The sequence below is a fragment of the Dermochelys coriacea genome, chromosome 1 (assembly GCF_009764565.3).
Source record: "Dermochelys coriacea isolate rDerCor1 chromosome 1, rDerCor1.pri.v4, whole genome shotgun sequence".
NCBI classification, from domain to species: Eukaryota; Metazoa; Chordata; order Testudines; family Dermochelyidae; genus Dermochelys; species Dermochelys coriacea.
The window spans coordinates 227,449,601-227,464,851 of NC_050068.2; the positions used below are offsets into that span (position 1 = coordinate 227,449,601).

The 15,251-nt window shown below is 39.4% G+C and overlaps 1 protein-coding gene and 1 non-coding gene across 8 annotated transcripts in view; both read left to right on the top strand.

Annotated features, from left to right (window-relative positions):
* The window catches only part of KIAA0930 (KIAA0930 ortholog), a 145,750-nt gene that overhangs the window by 71,728 nt on the left and 58,771 nt on the right, over positions 1–15,251 (top strand). Inside the window, exon 1 of one of the 7 annotated variants that reach the window (XM_043515366.1) lies at positions 12,679–12,797. The exons of the other annotated variants lie outside the window; for them this stretch is intronic. Coding sequence (XP_043371301.1) covers positions 12,761–12,797 — 37 coding nt within the window. The 5' untranslated portion in view covers positions 12,679–12,760. Of the gene's footprint in view, positions 1–12,678; positions 12,798–15,251 lie in introns of those variants that run through there. 7 annotated transcript variants of the gene reach the window in all.
* LOC119850245 lies at positions 8,251–8,374 on the top strand. Its single transcript, XR_005290782.1, has one exon. It is a non-coding gene; the product is annotated as a U6atac minor spliceosomal RNA (small nuclear RNA).

The following is a 15,251-nucleotide window of genomic DNA, read 5'->3' on the forward strand; positions in this document are numbered from 1 at the left end:
CCTTTTACACATCTGATGATTTTATAATGTGCATCCATGATCTGTTTCTGGAGTTTGGGATAAAGAGATTACATATTGAAATTCACTGGATAACGAGGGGCCTGGACGCCTCATAGGATTAGTAAATCTACACCAAAACACTTACAAAGGCCCAGGGTTCTCCCGTTGCTATTGTAAATTCATCTGCCCAAGAGGCAGTGTTGAACTAGCGCTGATTACGCGGCGACTGAGGTTGGCTTTGTTGCATGATCTTAAATTATGTACTAATTATATTGATTATTTAAGAATCCCTATTTATCACTTTGAGGTTTGCCAGGTTCTTGCCCCAAGATCAGGGCCAGTATAATTGAAATTTATTATATTGTTGGGAACCCTGATGTGCACAGTTGCATCACTCACACTATAGGAGCTCTTCTATATTTACAAATACACCTCTACCCCGATATAACACTGTCCTCGGGAGCCAAAAAATCTTACCGCTTTGTAGGTGAAACTGAGTTTTATATCGAACTTGCTTTGATCCACTGGAGTGTGCAGCCCTGCCCCCACGGAGCGCTGCTTTACCATGTTGTATCTGAATTCGTGTTATATTGGATCGCGTTATATCAGGGTAGAGGTGTGTAGTTTATTAATACATTTAGCACAATCACAAACACCCCAGTTTAGTAAGATATACTACAAAATGTACATCTCCACATCCCTATGTTCACACCATCTCCTGTAGAACAACCTGAAATGTTAGCCATCATCATCAGTGGCCATCATTCTGGCTCCTCCCAAAGACTACATCTCTCTCTTACTGCCCCTATGCTAGGATGCCACTTTTATAATATGTTACGCTGATGCCACCATGTTTGATGCATATTCAGTAGGGATTTTCCCCTTTTCCTTTTTTGTATTTCCTCACTTTACTAATGTTGAAGTGTCCTTTTCCTATAGGTTAGTATATCGATCTCAAATTATTACCATATACATCTATTCGTTACCATGGCCCTTTCGTGGTTAGGTATCACGTTTGTTATTTCTGTCCTAACCTGTTGTTTCAGCTATTTCCAAGTTGTGGTGTATCTGTTAAGTTTTTAAAAGGGTAGGAAATTAGGAAAGCCCGTATGCCAACCTGCTTTAACGCATCCTCTATGTTAAAGGTTGCAATCATACATGGACCTTATGCTTTAGCTCATCACTATCTATCTAGGTGAAAAGTCACAAACATATGTATGCTAACTTTGCCTTAGTTCACCATACAGGATGTGGCCGGCAGGTCGCCTGTGTTGTAGCCAAAATATACTCTAATATAAACCTATTATAATAAAACAAATAATCAAACCCATAGGAAACTTATAAGAAAAGATATATAGGCAAGCAAGCAGCCTATCTTTAGATGTATCTCATGTACCTGTTATGTATGGCAGTTCGTTGCCAGGACATCATTCAAGGCTGTGGAATTTTCACAGCCCTCAGCGGCATGGCTTTGTCAAACTAATTTTCTAGTGTAGACCAGCCCTGAGTGATTGGTTCAAATTCAGCTCTGAATAGTAGCAAATGAAAGCTTGTTACCCTGTGATGGCTGATTGTGAGAATTGTTGAATTCAGTGGCTTCTATCCAGTGTTCAGTGGAAAGTTCCCATGTCCCAAGCCCAGTGCTATAGCTGCCATGAACTGGTGTCTGTGGGCAGTGTCTGTAGAGGGCTGAACGGGCATGAGGGCTGAACAACCCAGTCATCTGTAGAGCGGGTCCTTCCAGGTAAGAATTGAAGCAAATATGAAGGGTAAGAAGCTTGCACTGCTGCTAGCTGTTCTGTCCACACGTTGCCTGCCTTGAGCACTACAGTCTCTGTCATGCACGTTCAACTTTAAAATGTGCATGGTCTTGTAAGGATGAGCTAACACTTTAACACACCCTTTCTACAAAAGATAATTGCAAAGCAAAACACAATTAACATTTGCTAAATTGAATTGGGAACCCCAGTGTAATGAATTAGGACACTTTGGGCAAATCCTAATTTTCAGTGATGGTTCTGTGTTAACAAAAAACATACACTATCACAGGAGTAGGAAAATATTTACTTTATGATTAACCCATAACAAAAGCTGGTGATAGATTCGTCCTGGCAAACAAAAGGGAAATGTCATAGGGAGAACCAAAGATCGGTGTGATCCTAGGCCCTAGATCTGCTGGGTCAAGTCTGCTTTAAGCCTGGCCGTGCAGCTGTTGAAAATGGAGCAGGGTAAATGTGAGATTCAACTGTAACCGTTGGTCTGCTGCATGCTAATGATGAGCTATTTGTGTGTGTGTGTGTGCGCGTGTGTGTGTGTGTGTGTGATATGCATCTATAATAACCGTGTGTGTATGTGTCTGTTTGTGTTATAATAGTGAGTTACTAAAATTCTCCATGTACAGATGAGGAAACAACTAAAATTAAAACAAAATGTGGTTGTTTCTCAGGTTGTAAAAATATTTTAAGATTTGTAAATATTGTAAAGATTATAAACACTAAAAATAGAGGTCATTTTAATCTGTGACATTAACATATGGCTTCTGCTGTCAGTTACTCACCCTCCTCGCTGCTCTGAAATCATGGTGCGATAGCAGTAGGTGTTGATGACCTGGCAGAGTGTTTGGTGTAACAAATTCATTTGAAGGCATGGTTCTACTTGTAAAATGACTGTTGAATAGCATTATACATTTCCATGTTTGTCTCAGTGAAAGGTAAATGCGTTCAGCTTACAGTTGAGAAGAGATTCTTTTTCCTAATGAGGACAAAAACTCAACCGTGAATTTAAAGTCAGTCTTGGTTCTTACCTGCTTGTGCATCTTCCTCAGTAACCTTGACCAGTACAGAAATATATTTGTAAGTGTCCATCTATATTAACTACAACTATAGCTCACCTTGATTTGGTCACAGTGGCTTGTGATGATGCAAATCAAAACAAGTCTGGCTTGATTTTCAGAGATCAGATGTAGTTTGCTTTGTTTGCATTAAAAAGCAAACCAAAACTTTTTTGAATAGAGCAAACTTGATTTGAAGCTGTTCAAAGGAATACAATAGGAAAGTTTGTGGTTCCATTTTTCCAGATACCCTTTTGCAGAATCCCTCTTCAGAGTCAAAGCATTGCAATGCAGTTTGCGGGATTTTACGTTCAGTTGCTCTAGAGGGAAACCAGTGAAGAGTCATGTCTGCAGTGCAGAAAGGTCTGATTGTGTTGTGAAATGTGTGTTCATAATCTTGCATTCAAGCCATCTGCATTAATATTGTCAACAAAACAATTTATTGTTTCAGTTTAACAGTAGTTTTACCACTTCTCAATTTTTTCTCTTAGAGCTGGCCCTGGAGCCAGTCTCATAAACAGACCTTCCATTGGAATCAAAAGCAACAAAAGGCCCAAAGCAGTGGTTTGAACATACATCTTCCTAATGCTGTAGTGTAGGTTCACTTCTTTTAGAGTGAAGATCAATCTCTTTCTTGATTGTATGTGCTATCCTCTTTGTGTAGGATTGTGTCTATCTTACCTGTGTAGTAGAAATTCTGAAGGTACACATGTGGTTCCTGATATATTACATCATGATAATAGACAGAGTCTCTCTTTTGTGAAAGTGTCTTTTTGAAGAACAGTGAAAAAGCAGTTTTAAAAGGTTTAATTTGGATGGAACGTCATATAGCTGTTCAATGAAGATCAGTTGTTGTTCTTTACGTTTTGAAAGGGAAGTAAAATGTGTTTTTAAATATAGGTAAATGCAGTTTCCAAGAATAGTGCACTTTGCTTGTACCATTTTCAGTTATTCAGTGAAAAAAGTATTTTGTGTGAATTGGTAAGCAATTACAACTTTGTTTTAATAACATAAAAAGTGTTGGGTCTGTTATTACCATAATGTCTGGGTGACACATTCACGTAACTCTTCTATGCACCCGAGAGAGAGATGACCCAATGATGTTGCAACCAAAAAGCAGAAGGATCATTCTATTGGGATAGATAAGGACTTTTGCAGTAGAAGTAGTGCAGAAAGCAGTCTCTTGAGTTCTTTCTCACGTAAGAAGAATCTTTAGGAGGTTATCCCAGTGTAGTGCATTTGATATGGTTCATTCTAAATAGCCATGCTGAAATAGAGCTAATCTAAAGCAAAGTCTATAGCACATCTAATATTCAGAGAATACTTGAATATTCAAGACGTTTGGATAACTTTGAATAGCAATTGATGCAGTACCCAGCAAACCCAGACAAAGATCTTTTTCATTAGTTGCTTAGCACTGACTTCTAAGTAAATAGAGTAAATAAAACGTAAAATCAGCAAGCAATTAGTGATGCTAAGACCTGTCCTTGGTCCTGATAGACTGTTAGTTTGTGGAGGTTAAAAGACTCCAAACATGTTTACCATGTGTAAAGATGTAACAGTTTTTAACTGTTCAGTGCATTGTTCTGCTGACTTCTGGGCTCCAAATAGAGCATCAAAAATCGTACTATAAAGGGGATAAATAGAACTCCATTAACTTGGTTAATTGACTAATTGCTGATATGATAATGTCACCTTTGTTTTGTATAGAATTTTCTTCATCCTTCTATCTTCTTACATTCACTGCTACAATTACTATATAGGTCTGAAGAACAACTGAGCACATAACATATCTTGGCATTCTGCATGTATTTGACAGTTACTGCGGAGAGTAATGATACAAAGGATGGGCATCCCCAGTGGGGCTAACTTAGATCAAAACGGGAAGGGGTTGTGTGATGTCATGTGACGCTGCATCACTTGTATGGCATGACATAGAATAGGGAAGAGAATGGAGTCATGTATCTGGAAGGAGTCTGTGTCCTCAAACAAGCTTACACCCAGAAAAGTATTGTAGGGGGAAACATCCCTTATGCTCTCAGCAACCTCCTCTACTCGTATTCTCCTCTATGGGCTTCTAGGAAGGAAGAGGGAACTGACAGGGCCACTCTGTTTCCCCTGGATTCTGGCTAGAGGATGGCATATAGAAGAGTCGTGTTTCCCCTGGGGGTGGGGGAAGAGCTGTAGGGACAGGATCTGCCTGTAACTTTGAGGGAAGGTGGAAACCAGCAGTGGGAAAGAAGAAAAGGAGGCAGATAGCATAGTTCCTGGCACCAGTGCTATTCCTCCTACTGGTGGGAAGGCTGAGAATTCTATGAATGCCTCATCACCAGCTTTGCCTATTGCTCCCTATCCTCCCTCTATGAGGGTCTTAATCTCACTGGCCAATGAAAAGCAGCAGGAGGAAGAGCTGATTTCTCCCAAACTCAGGAGAGGAAGCTTTCAGCATTGGAGAATGAGGGTCACTCTCCCATGCTCCCATCTTGTATAACAGCTGCTCAGCAACTCTGGCCTGATGTCAAGGCACAGAATTTTGGGAAGCAGCTGGTTTATCTTTAGCTTGCTGCTCTGATGTCAAGGGGTAAACTGCAGTGAAGTTACTTATCCAGGAACTCGTCCTGCGGGGATGATGAACAGGTTTCCTTATGGTCTCATGTTCTGCATATAGCCTTGCTGGGATGATAAGTCATGCACATTTGTGAAGTTATTAGTTCAACCCCTTTCATTTTCTGGCCTGATGTTAAGCTACAGGCCTCTGATTCTGCAATCTCTAGCTTGCTGGGCTGATGTGAAGTCTTGTGAGGTTAGCTCCTCTAGTTTGCTCAATTTATGTGAATGCCAAGACTTTTGTGAGGTCTCTGGCTGAGCACCCTCACTTGCTGGGCTACTGTGAAAGTGTGCGTGTGCGCTGCAGTCTCAGTCCAGCCAAGAACATATGCTTGGAAAAAATACAAAAAGAAAAGTGCCAGTTGTAAGATTTTGCCTAAGTTTGGTCTTGTTAAAAATAATTATTGCTTTGTGCCCTTTGCCCCCAGCCTCTTGTGCTGTTGTGTTATGGATCTGAACATAATTACAACAGCAAAAAACTCAGGGTCCAACATACTGTTCTCTACCAGTAGCCAATAACTGGTCCTTTTTAGAGGAAAGGCTAATTTCTCCTCGCATCTCCCTCATTACCACTACCAGCCAAAAAGGTACAACTAATTTTCCAGTACTGTTTGGGGTACTTTCTCCCTGATTGCGGCTTATTATTGTAACCCTGAAATATCAGGATTTAGACTAGTTTCTGTGCTGGGTAGAATGCTGCAGACATTATCCTTATCCATACAAATGTTTAATCCTTTTTTTATTTGCTGGAAACGTACTAAGCTTTTTGCCCCGTTAAGAAAGAAGGCCTGTCTAGCCAGGGCTATTTGGCATAAAGGTATTTTCTTTCATGTATGTCAACTTGCCACAAGGTTTCTGACAAATGCTTTCATTACTTAGACAGTACAACAATAGTGATGGCGAAGCAACATGTGACTCTTTAGTCTTCAAGTCAGTTTAACAGCTGATGTACTGCAAAGAACGCTGAACTTGACTATGGGAGGAAATGAATATGCCAAGGTACTGAGATGTCAGCTAGCCTCTGCAAAACAAGACTGTGGATGCAAGAGTAGATTTGAAATGCTGGCTTTCAACCTATGAAGCACAAGATTTGGAATAGATCACTGTTGTACTTTTAGCCTCCTCTGCTCTGTAGCTAACAGGCAGCCAATTTATAAGATGCACACTTACTGCCTACCTCTTCCTTCTCCTCTTCCTCCGCCAATTACTATGCATGCATATTCCCATTAGACTTATTTAACACTGTCCACTCAAATACATTCTGTAATCAAATGATGTGTTAATTCATTTAACTGCCTCACCAAAAACAAGAAGGGATAGGTGTCTGTAGTACGGATGGGTGAACTTACTTTTATACTGTCCTCTATTCACAAAAGCATCTCCCATTGAAATCCATGAGAGTTCTACCCTAGTTCAAAGGACCACAGAGAAGGGTTGGAGTTTTTTTGTGCATTTTACTTACTTTCTGTTGAATTCAGATCTTTTCTTGCTCTTTTTTCATACTTAGTTCCCCAAATATCCTGAATCTTGGTCTTATTTGGCTACATATTTCTCAATTGTTTTCCTGATACTATCAGCTCCAAGTGCTTGGTGACAAAACAAGCATAGAGGCTTGGGGTGCATTTAAGTCTCACAAGAGCATGCCATGACACTCTTGGGGTCAAATCCAGAGGTGACCTATAAATGGTGAAGTAAATTGCACATTGGTGTATGTTGAAGGTAAATGGGTTTAATTTACACCACGAGGTGGTGCCAGAAGTGCGGAGTTATGGCAAAAAAGCCAGCAAAAGAAGAGTGTAAGAAGGTGTACAATGAAGCAGCTTCCCCTTTCTTTTTGTCACTTACCTGTATAACAGTCCTACCTTACTGCTCTCCATTGAGGTTAAATTATATCCACTTATTACTATATTACTTACACCTCCAATTAGGACATGGCTTGAATTTGATCATTAATTATGTGATCTGTGACTCAGCCATTTTGCAACCATGCCTGTAATAACTTTTTAAAATATACTTTCTCCTCTGTCTGCCTTGTGGTGTTGATGCTGCCATTGCAATTCACATTTTAGCCCTCTTATTTTGTCTTTACATTTTTCTGAATTCACATGTTCCCAGATAACATCCAAACAGTAGGCTCCCAAAGCTGAATGCCATCTGAGTACTGGTGTATTCACCCATCCTGTGCCTGTAGGTGAAGTTTTGTTGTTGGCCCAGCCTGGCAGCTAGAGGATATCCATGGAGGATTTCCAGTCCTTTGTCGCCTGAGGATAAGAGCTTTTAAATGTTCACATGTATTTCCCAAGTACCCAACATTTCTCAGACTACTGCTTTGCCACAAATGGGGACCTGAACTTCTCAGCGTCTCACACCAACTAATGGCGTGTGTGTGCGTGCGCATGCACGTGTGCGCGCACAGTTACAAAGGGCCTTGGTCTGGCATGCTGCTTTGTCACTGACATCAATGCAAGTTCCCCCAGGGATTGAAAGGGCAGAATGAGACTGAAGAGTATTTTCTTAGTGTATACTGCCTTGGGTGGTTGGTTTTGTTCAGTAAGCAAATCTTTCCTTGCACTTATTTATTTTATAATTTTATTCTTTAATGTTTATTGTCTATATGACAGTGGCATAGCTGAGATCAAGGCCTCAATGTGATTGTATTGCACAAACACCTAGTAAGTGAAAAGAATATCCCTGCTCTGATGATTTTACAATCTAAATAGACAAGGCAGCCAAAGAGAGGGAGAAATGAACTATTGTTACCGCCATTTTTACAGATTGGGAACTGAGGCGCAGCCAGATAAAATGCCTTGCTTGAGTTGTATGAAAGGAGAGAAGGTTAGCACTCCCCTTGATAAAGATGGAAGAGGTCCTAGTGACCTTTACAACACGCATATGGTTAAGGCATTGCCATTTCGTGGCATCTAACCAAGTTTTTGGTTTTGTTTTTTTTGTTTGTTTGTTTTGAGATCACTAAAGAAGCCTGTGACAGAGCCAGGAACTGAACCCAGATTTCCTGCACATTAGTCCAGTGCCTTGCCCACAAGACCTACCTACCTTCTTATGTGCTGTGTGATTTGTTCTCGAGAATGCTTATTGCTTTCTTTCTGCTTGGATGGGTCTAACAAGAAGATAAGATGTGAGTGGTGAGCATTCTGAAAGCAGTTTGGCTCAGTCTTTCCTTTGCAGCTGAGAGCAAAATTCTAATTGCTACCTTTACTGTAGATTTTTTTTTTTTAAAAAAACAGGCTTTTATTGTTCTCACAAGTATTTGAATAACTGAACACTACCCTGTCCATCGTTTTGTATCCCTCATTTCCCACTGCTTGCCATTTACCATTCCTTTTTATTTTTTGACTGAAACAGCTCGTTCATACACTTCCCTTGCATCATATCTTATAAAATATTAAAGATTTGATCTTTCAGAGTACATGTTTAATGTACCAAGCCATTGCTCACAGGCTCCACACAGGAGCAATCACAGTGAATGAAAGTCGTGCGTGTGTCTGTTGCAGCCAGAGGAAAAGTGTATCAAATTTAATCTGTTTGCTTGATAAATTTGTTTTTCAACCACTATAACTAATTGTCTATTACAACTGTGTCTGCTTACTGAGTGCCATACTTTATATACATGTAGGTGCTAGAACAGGGTTTGAATTTTGAGTAGTAGTCATGAGAGCAGATTGCAAAATCTGATCACGCTTACAATAAGGTTTGTATCTTGGCTCAGTGAATTCAGTTAATATTTCCAGTAATCTTTCCATCTCACAATTCAGTCATTCATTCTCCTTCTGGATTCTTGTCTTTGAATTAAAAATGGGGGAAAAAATCCATTTCTTATTTTTTCATCAAGTTTTTTTTTTTTTTTTTAAAGAATTGTGTTCAACTGAGAAATTAAGAATGAACTCTGTTTAAGAAAATACTTCTTTTTTAGAATGAAAAATACCTGCATTAAACTAATGTGTGTATCATCAGCAGGTCAGGGGACTTTTTAGTGACAATATCAGAAAGTGATTTGTAGTGGGATTTTCCCCACTCTTTAAAATAAAAACAGATTCCTCTGTCCCCAGCCCTCTCCCCCTCTTATTGGACTGCTGTTTCCCTTGTTTAAATTGATGGGTGTACTTTGTAAATACCAAAGGGCATGGTTCTGACCTTAACTGACCCAAATGAGGCCCGCACTAGGAAACATTAACCGGAGTCAATGGAAGGTATAATATTAACCATGACACAACTGTGAATTCAGGGGATGGCAGCATTTCTTAGATGCTTTCTAGAAACAGACATGTTGTTGATAGAATTCCTTCAACATCATGATAAACAGCTAAATCAATTAAAAAAAAAAAAACTAAAGCAAACCCCAACCCATAATTTATTCATTTTAATGAAAAATTAATTGCTGTCAATCATAGCTTATAGAGTGTTTGTTTTTCTTTGCTTTGAAATTGTAATCCTGATGCTCTCCTGTTAGTCGAATGCACACTAACAGGGTTCTGCATATCCATGAAAAAATGGAAATCCCCATCCTCACTTTCCACGTTTGAGACCTCTGGACCACCTTCCTGCCAAATCCCCCCAGTGAGAGAGATTGTCAATGTTAATATTGATCCAGAAGGAGTTTTGTAATTAAATGGCAGATGGATGGGATATAAATTTCATTCTCTCTAATTGATTCCCATAAGAAAAGGAGTACTTGTGGCACCTTAGAGACTAACAAATTTTTTAGAGCATAAGCTTTCGTGAGCTACAGCTCACTTCATCGGATGCATTTGGTGGAAAAAAGTTTGAAGTTTGTGAGCTGTAGCTCACGAAAGCTTATGCTCTAATAAATTTGTTAGTCTCTAAGGTGCCACAAGTACTCCTTTTCTTTTTGTGAATACGGACTAACACGGCTGCTACTCTGAAACCATTGATTCCAATGAATCACTGTTTCGATAAGGTACTTTTTACCTGGACCAATTAATGCACAGTACATTAGTGTGCTCTAGTAATCACTCTTCCCCCCCCCACCCCCACCCCATCCCTCATAGTGCATTACCCCATTGTGTAGATGGGCCCTTAGAAGCCTTAGTCTTGTTTGGAAATGTTAGATCCCAGCAGTATTTACAGTGCTTAGCAGGAGAGGTTATCTATTCTAGAACGAAATGATGCATATATCCTTCCCCTCTCCCTTTTCACAGGAGGGACACCACCTGTAGTTGATCTTAATGGCCACAGTGATAATGGGCCACAGGCTCACATGCTATTTCAAATCAAAAGGGTCAGTTATCGAGCAATACCAGAGCGATTACATTTAAGGTGTGTACTGAAAACTGCAGATGGATTCTAGAGAGAATATATTGAATTCGGACAGCTGTAAAAATGGAGTCATAGCTATTTGAGCACCATTCAGTCATGTTTAGAAAGGTGACAAATACAGGAAAATCAATTACCATCTATTGGCAATCGGGTGTGCATGGTACAACTGCTGCAGAGTTAATTGCTTACCCCACCTCAGTGTGTTTTAACCCTTTCATGTTGGTGACCCTTATTTGAAATCAAAACATTTTGGAACCCCTTTCCATTTACTGTAAAAGTATCGATGATCAATTATATAGGCTTATTGTTGTGGATGTATTTTGACAGCGAATATTTGACCTTGAAGTGTAAAGATGTGAGGAGAGCCGGGGTGCAAGATTTTCTTTGCTTTAGATTGTAATAAAATTTTCAGTGCCTCATGACCCCCCCCATAATTGACCCATGTGATGAACTGATTGAAAAACACTTGGTCTAATTTAATCAAAGTTATCCTTTCATATCTTCTAATAATTCCCTTCCTGTACGGATCTTCCATTTACGTCAGTGGAACATCCATGAAAAGTCGAATACTGGAGTCAGGATCTGTAGCACAGGAAAATCTGTCTCATGTTCTTCTGCTATTTATTCAGTATCTTTTTCTCTCAGTATTGGAAGCCCCTGTAATAAGTTCAGTGTTTCTTTCAATTCTTTGGTATGATTAGATAGAAGAAAAATCCAGAGCAACCAAGGGAAAAAAATTAATGCTCACTCCTCTTTATTGCAATATTTGCTCGTTATTTCAGTCTCTCTCTCTTTTTTGAGGTCACAGTGCTGAATTCCCTCAACATCTACTGTAGTTAGTGAGTGTTGATGGTGCTCATTACTATATATAATTTGCAGAGTGGAACTCTTTTCAAATTCCAAATCTACATAATACTTTTAAAACGTGAAAGATATATATTTTTTACACTTGGATGAGCCCATGGATTTTCTTCATTTTCAAAGAAAATTGATCCATCTGTCTTAATTGCTTATATGGCACTCATTAATGTACTATTTAAACACCCCATAATCTTCAATGCGTTTATCCTTGCAACACATGTGTGAGGTAAGGCAATGGTGGTCTTCCCATTTTACAGATGGGCAATGGAGGCTCTAGAGACTAAGTGATATGCCCAAGGTCACACAAGAAGTCTTTGGCAGAGGAAGGAATTGAACATGGGTCTTGCATGTTCTAGGCTAGCCCACTAGCCGCTGACCTTTCCTTCTTTCTTTTCTACCAAAATTTTTACCAGAAGAAGGATGAGATATTTCTGGTGAAGTATAACTTTTTTTTAAAGTGGCTTGGACCTTCCTGCCTGAGCAGGTACTTCTCTTCCCAGGCTGTATTATCATGGTTAGGATTGGTAGAGGTGTTCATGCCCATGCTCCTTGATGTATCAGAGAAGAAGCTATTGGCAAGATGTCCTCTATGAGGGCCTCTCATTTTGGTGATTTTCCACATGGTCTGAAATGTCCTGATTTTCTTGATCTTCTGAGCTTGTTGCAAAGTCTGTCTTTTTGGGATCGCAGAAGTGATTAGGGGTGAGCTTTTTTCTAACCCAGGGAGGGAAGCTTGGGTGCTTTTGGTTTCTAATATGCTGACTAGCTGATGTCTGATATGCGGTCAGGACAAATGTGCCATTCTGGTTTTGTGCTAGTTGTACCTTTTTTAATACAAAGAGTGTCTATATATCAGGGTAGGCTTTTTATGTTAAATCTGAATATTTTGAGAATATATGGCTAAAAGAGCAGTTTATCACATGCAGAGCATTTTGCTAACTCAAAACCAAAATGAAGTGTAATAAAAATCACCTACATGTCTTGACTGCTTTTAATCCTAAAATCTTGAAGAGCTTCACAAATAATTTAATTAACCTTCAAACATCTCAGTAAAATCATATTACTAAACCCATTTTACAGATGATGAAACTGAGGCACAGATTGGTGAAATGACTTGTCTTATGTCCCACGGTTTACAGTAACTCATGGCAGAATTGGGGATGAGACATGACTCCTGGTTCCTTGCTCAAACCACCAGATCAGAGTGAGATTATTTTTCTTCTTTATTGTATAAGTGATAACTACCAACAGAGTAGTTATCCACCAAATATGAAATCACTTTTTTAAAAAGTTTTCCTTTTGAAGCAAATATATATTCTGACATATTTTCTTTTTAGCCAGTGATTTTTTGCTTTTTGAAAGCATTTATTAAAAACAATTCCTAACCTGTCATTATATGGGTCTGGAGCCAGTTCCCTCAAATGAATATTTGATATAAAATCTAATACAGGTAAAAGGATACATTGACTGCATATCAGCTGACATAAATCTTGACTATAATGAGAGTAAAATCCATGCAAATGAATCATTGCAATGAATTGTTGTAATTAGGATTTATTTATTACACAGGTCTCATAATCATATAATTAACTTTTGGTATATTGAGATTTATAATCTGAACTCCTAATTCCATTTTGTTCGTTTAGAAGCAAAATCTATTAGTGGCAGAGTGTTCTCACCAAGCTCTCTCATGCTGTGTTCTGTACTGTGAGTGGAATTGAATCCCTGATCTAATTCCATTGTAATAAAGGGCCCAATTCTGCTCCTGTTAAAGTGAGAGTTTTACCATAGATTTTAGTCGGAGAAGCAATAGCCCCATAATAACTTTTTCAAAGACTCCAGTGTTTTTAGAATTAGCAAGTGTCTCATTAAATATCCTCCAGCTTGGCAATGGTATTTATACAGGCTTTTTATTCTGCAAGTCTGATGTAAGTCCAGCCAAGGACAAGAATGATAGAAATTTGTTATCGTTTCATGGTTGTGTGAAATGAGTTAGGTCTCAGTTCTTCCCACTGGATTTGTCTACGTCGCAAAAGCAAAAAGAAAAGGAGTACTTTTGGCACCTTAGAGACTAACAAAAAGCAGTATCAATATCAAGATGAACTTGTTAGCAGAGGTGCCAAGGATTAAGTGCCTGATCCTATGGAGCAGAGTGCCTTCTACTGCAGTTGTTCAGCACCTTGCAGGATTAGTCTATGGCTTGGAGAGAGAGCTACTCTCTTGACTCCCTAGAGGTGGCCCCTGCAGGGCAGGTTGTGGCACTTTGATGGGATGATGACCAGTCAAGGCCTGCGCTGTCTCTATTCTCTGTATTTTAAAAGAGGATTTCTGTCTCCTGGGCTTGACACCTTTCAAAAGCATGAACTACCCAAAACAATATTTAAAAAGCAATTTTGTGCAGGTAATTAGAAGACCTCCAACTTTGCCAAGGTTTTAACATTCAGCTGTGGATTTCTGAAATAATTGTTGCCAAATAGGCTGCTTTTGTTTTTGTTGAATAAATTGGAGAGCTAATGAGCTGTAGATGAACTTGAAAGGGTCTGTTACTTTCTGGCATTAAGTTAAAATTTTAAAAGGAGAGAAACGTCAATGATTAAGAGCAATGAGCTCTCCCCCACAATTAATTCCACTGCATTTATGGTAGATTTTTGCACCAGTCTCCCTCTTACCCCTGACATGGGGGGTGTAGTTGTAATTCTGTTGCATTCCAGCTATTTTTGGCTGCCACAGTCCTTTAGAGGTCATTGCAGCCAAAGAGAAGTTAGAACAGAACTGAGGCTGCTCTTAGTTAGACTGGAGCTGGGGTAGCTCTGAAAAGACACTTCTGCCCCCATTCCTTCATCCTTCTCCCTCCTGTTCCCACTTGAGCACAGCTCATCCAGGACAGAGAATCTGCCAGAAATCTCAGGTGGAGTTGTAAAGTCACCACCTCATTTCCTTGTTTCTGTGTCACCAGTTTTTCCTGAGAAGTTCCATTGTGGCTCTGTGGATAACCAGTTTCATTGCAGCAGCATTACTGCACGAAAGGAAGCTGACAGTTTCCTCTCTTGTTAGGGATGATCAATTTAATAAGTCAAGCTCATCTCCCCTCCCCTCTTGTCCTGTAAATATTGTAAATATTCTACCCTGAGGAGTTCCTGGTGCAAATCCCCAGGCCTGGTCTTTTCTCTGTACCTCTCCCATTTATACGAGTGCATTGCAATTACTACTTAGGCATCATTCTGGTACAATACATTAATGGTTATATATTATTATAACACATGCATGACACATGGCACTGAATGTTATCGACTCAGAATTTCACAGCTGCAACAGAGATTGAACTGTGATCCAAAAACATGATCCCCAAACTGGATAGAACAATATTGCAAGGATGACTTAAGTACAACATTGTATAGAGTTACACCACACCAGAAGACACTGTGTATTTAGTTATTTAAACCACTTACCTAGATACCTACATCTGCTTGCATGTATTTATTGACCTGTATAAAAACCACTCTAAGAAAACATCTGGATCTCCCTACTCCAAAAGCACAGACTCCTACAGCTTGAGTTGAAGGAAAACTCTCTCCTTCAGCTCATAGCAGCTTTGGGCCTCTGACATATGTGAATATGAGTTGAACCTCTCTTCATCCATCCAGTAAAGGTCAAATGG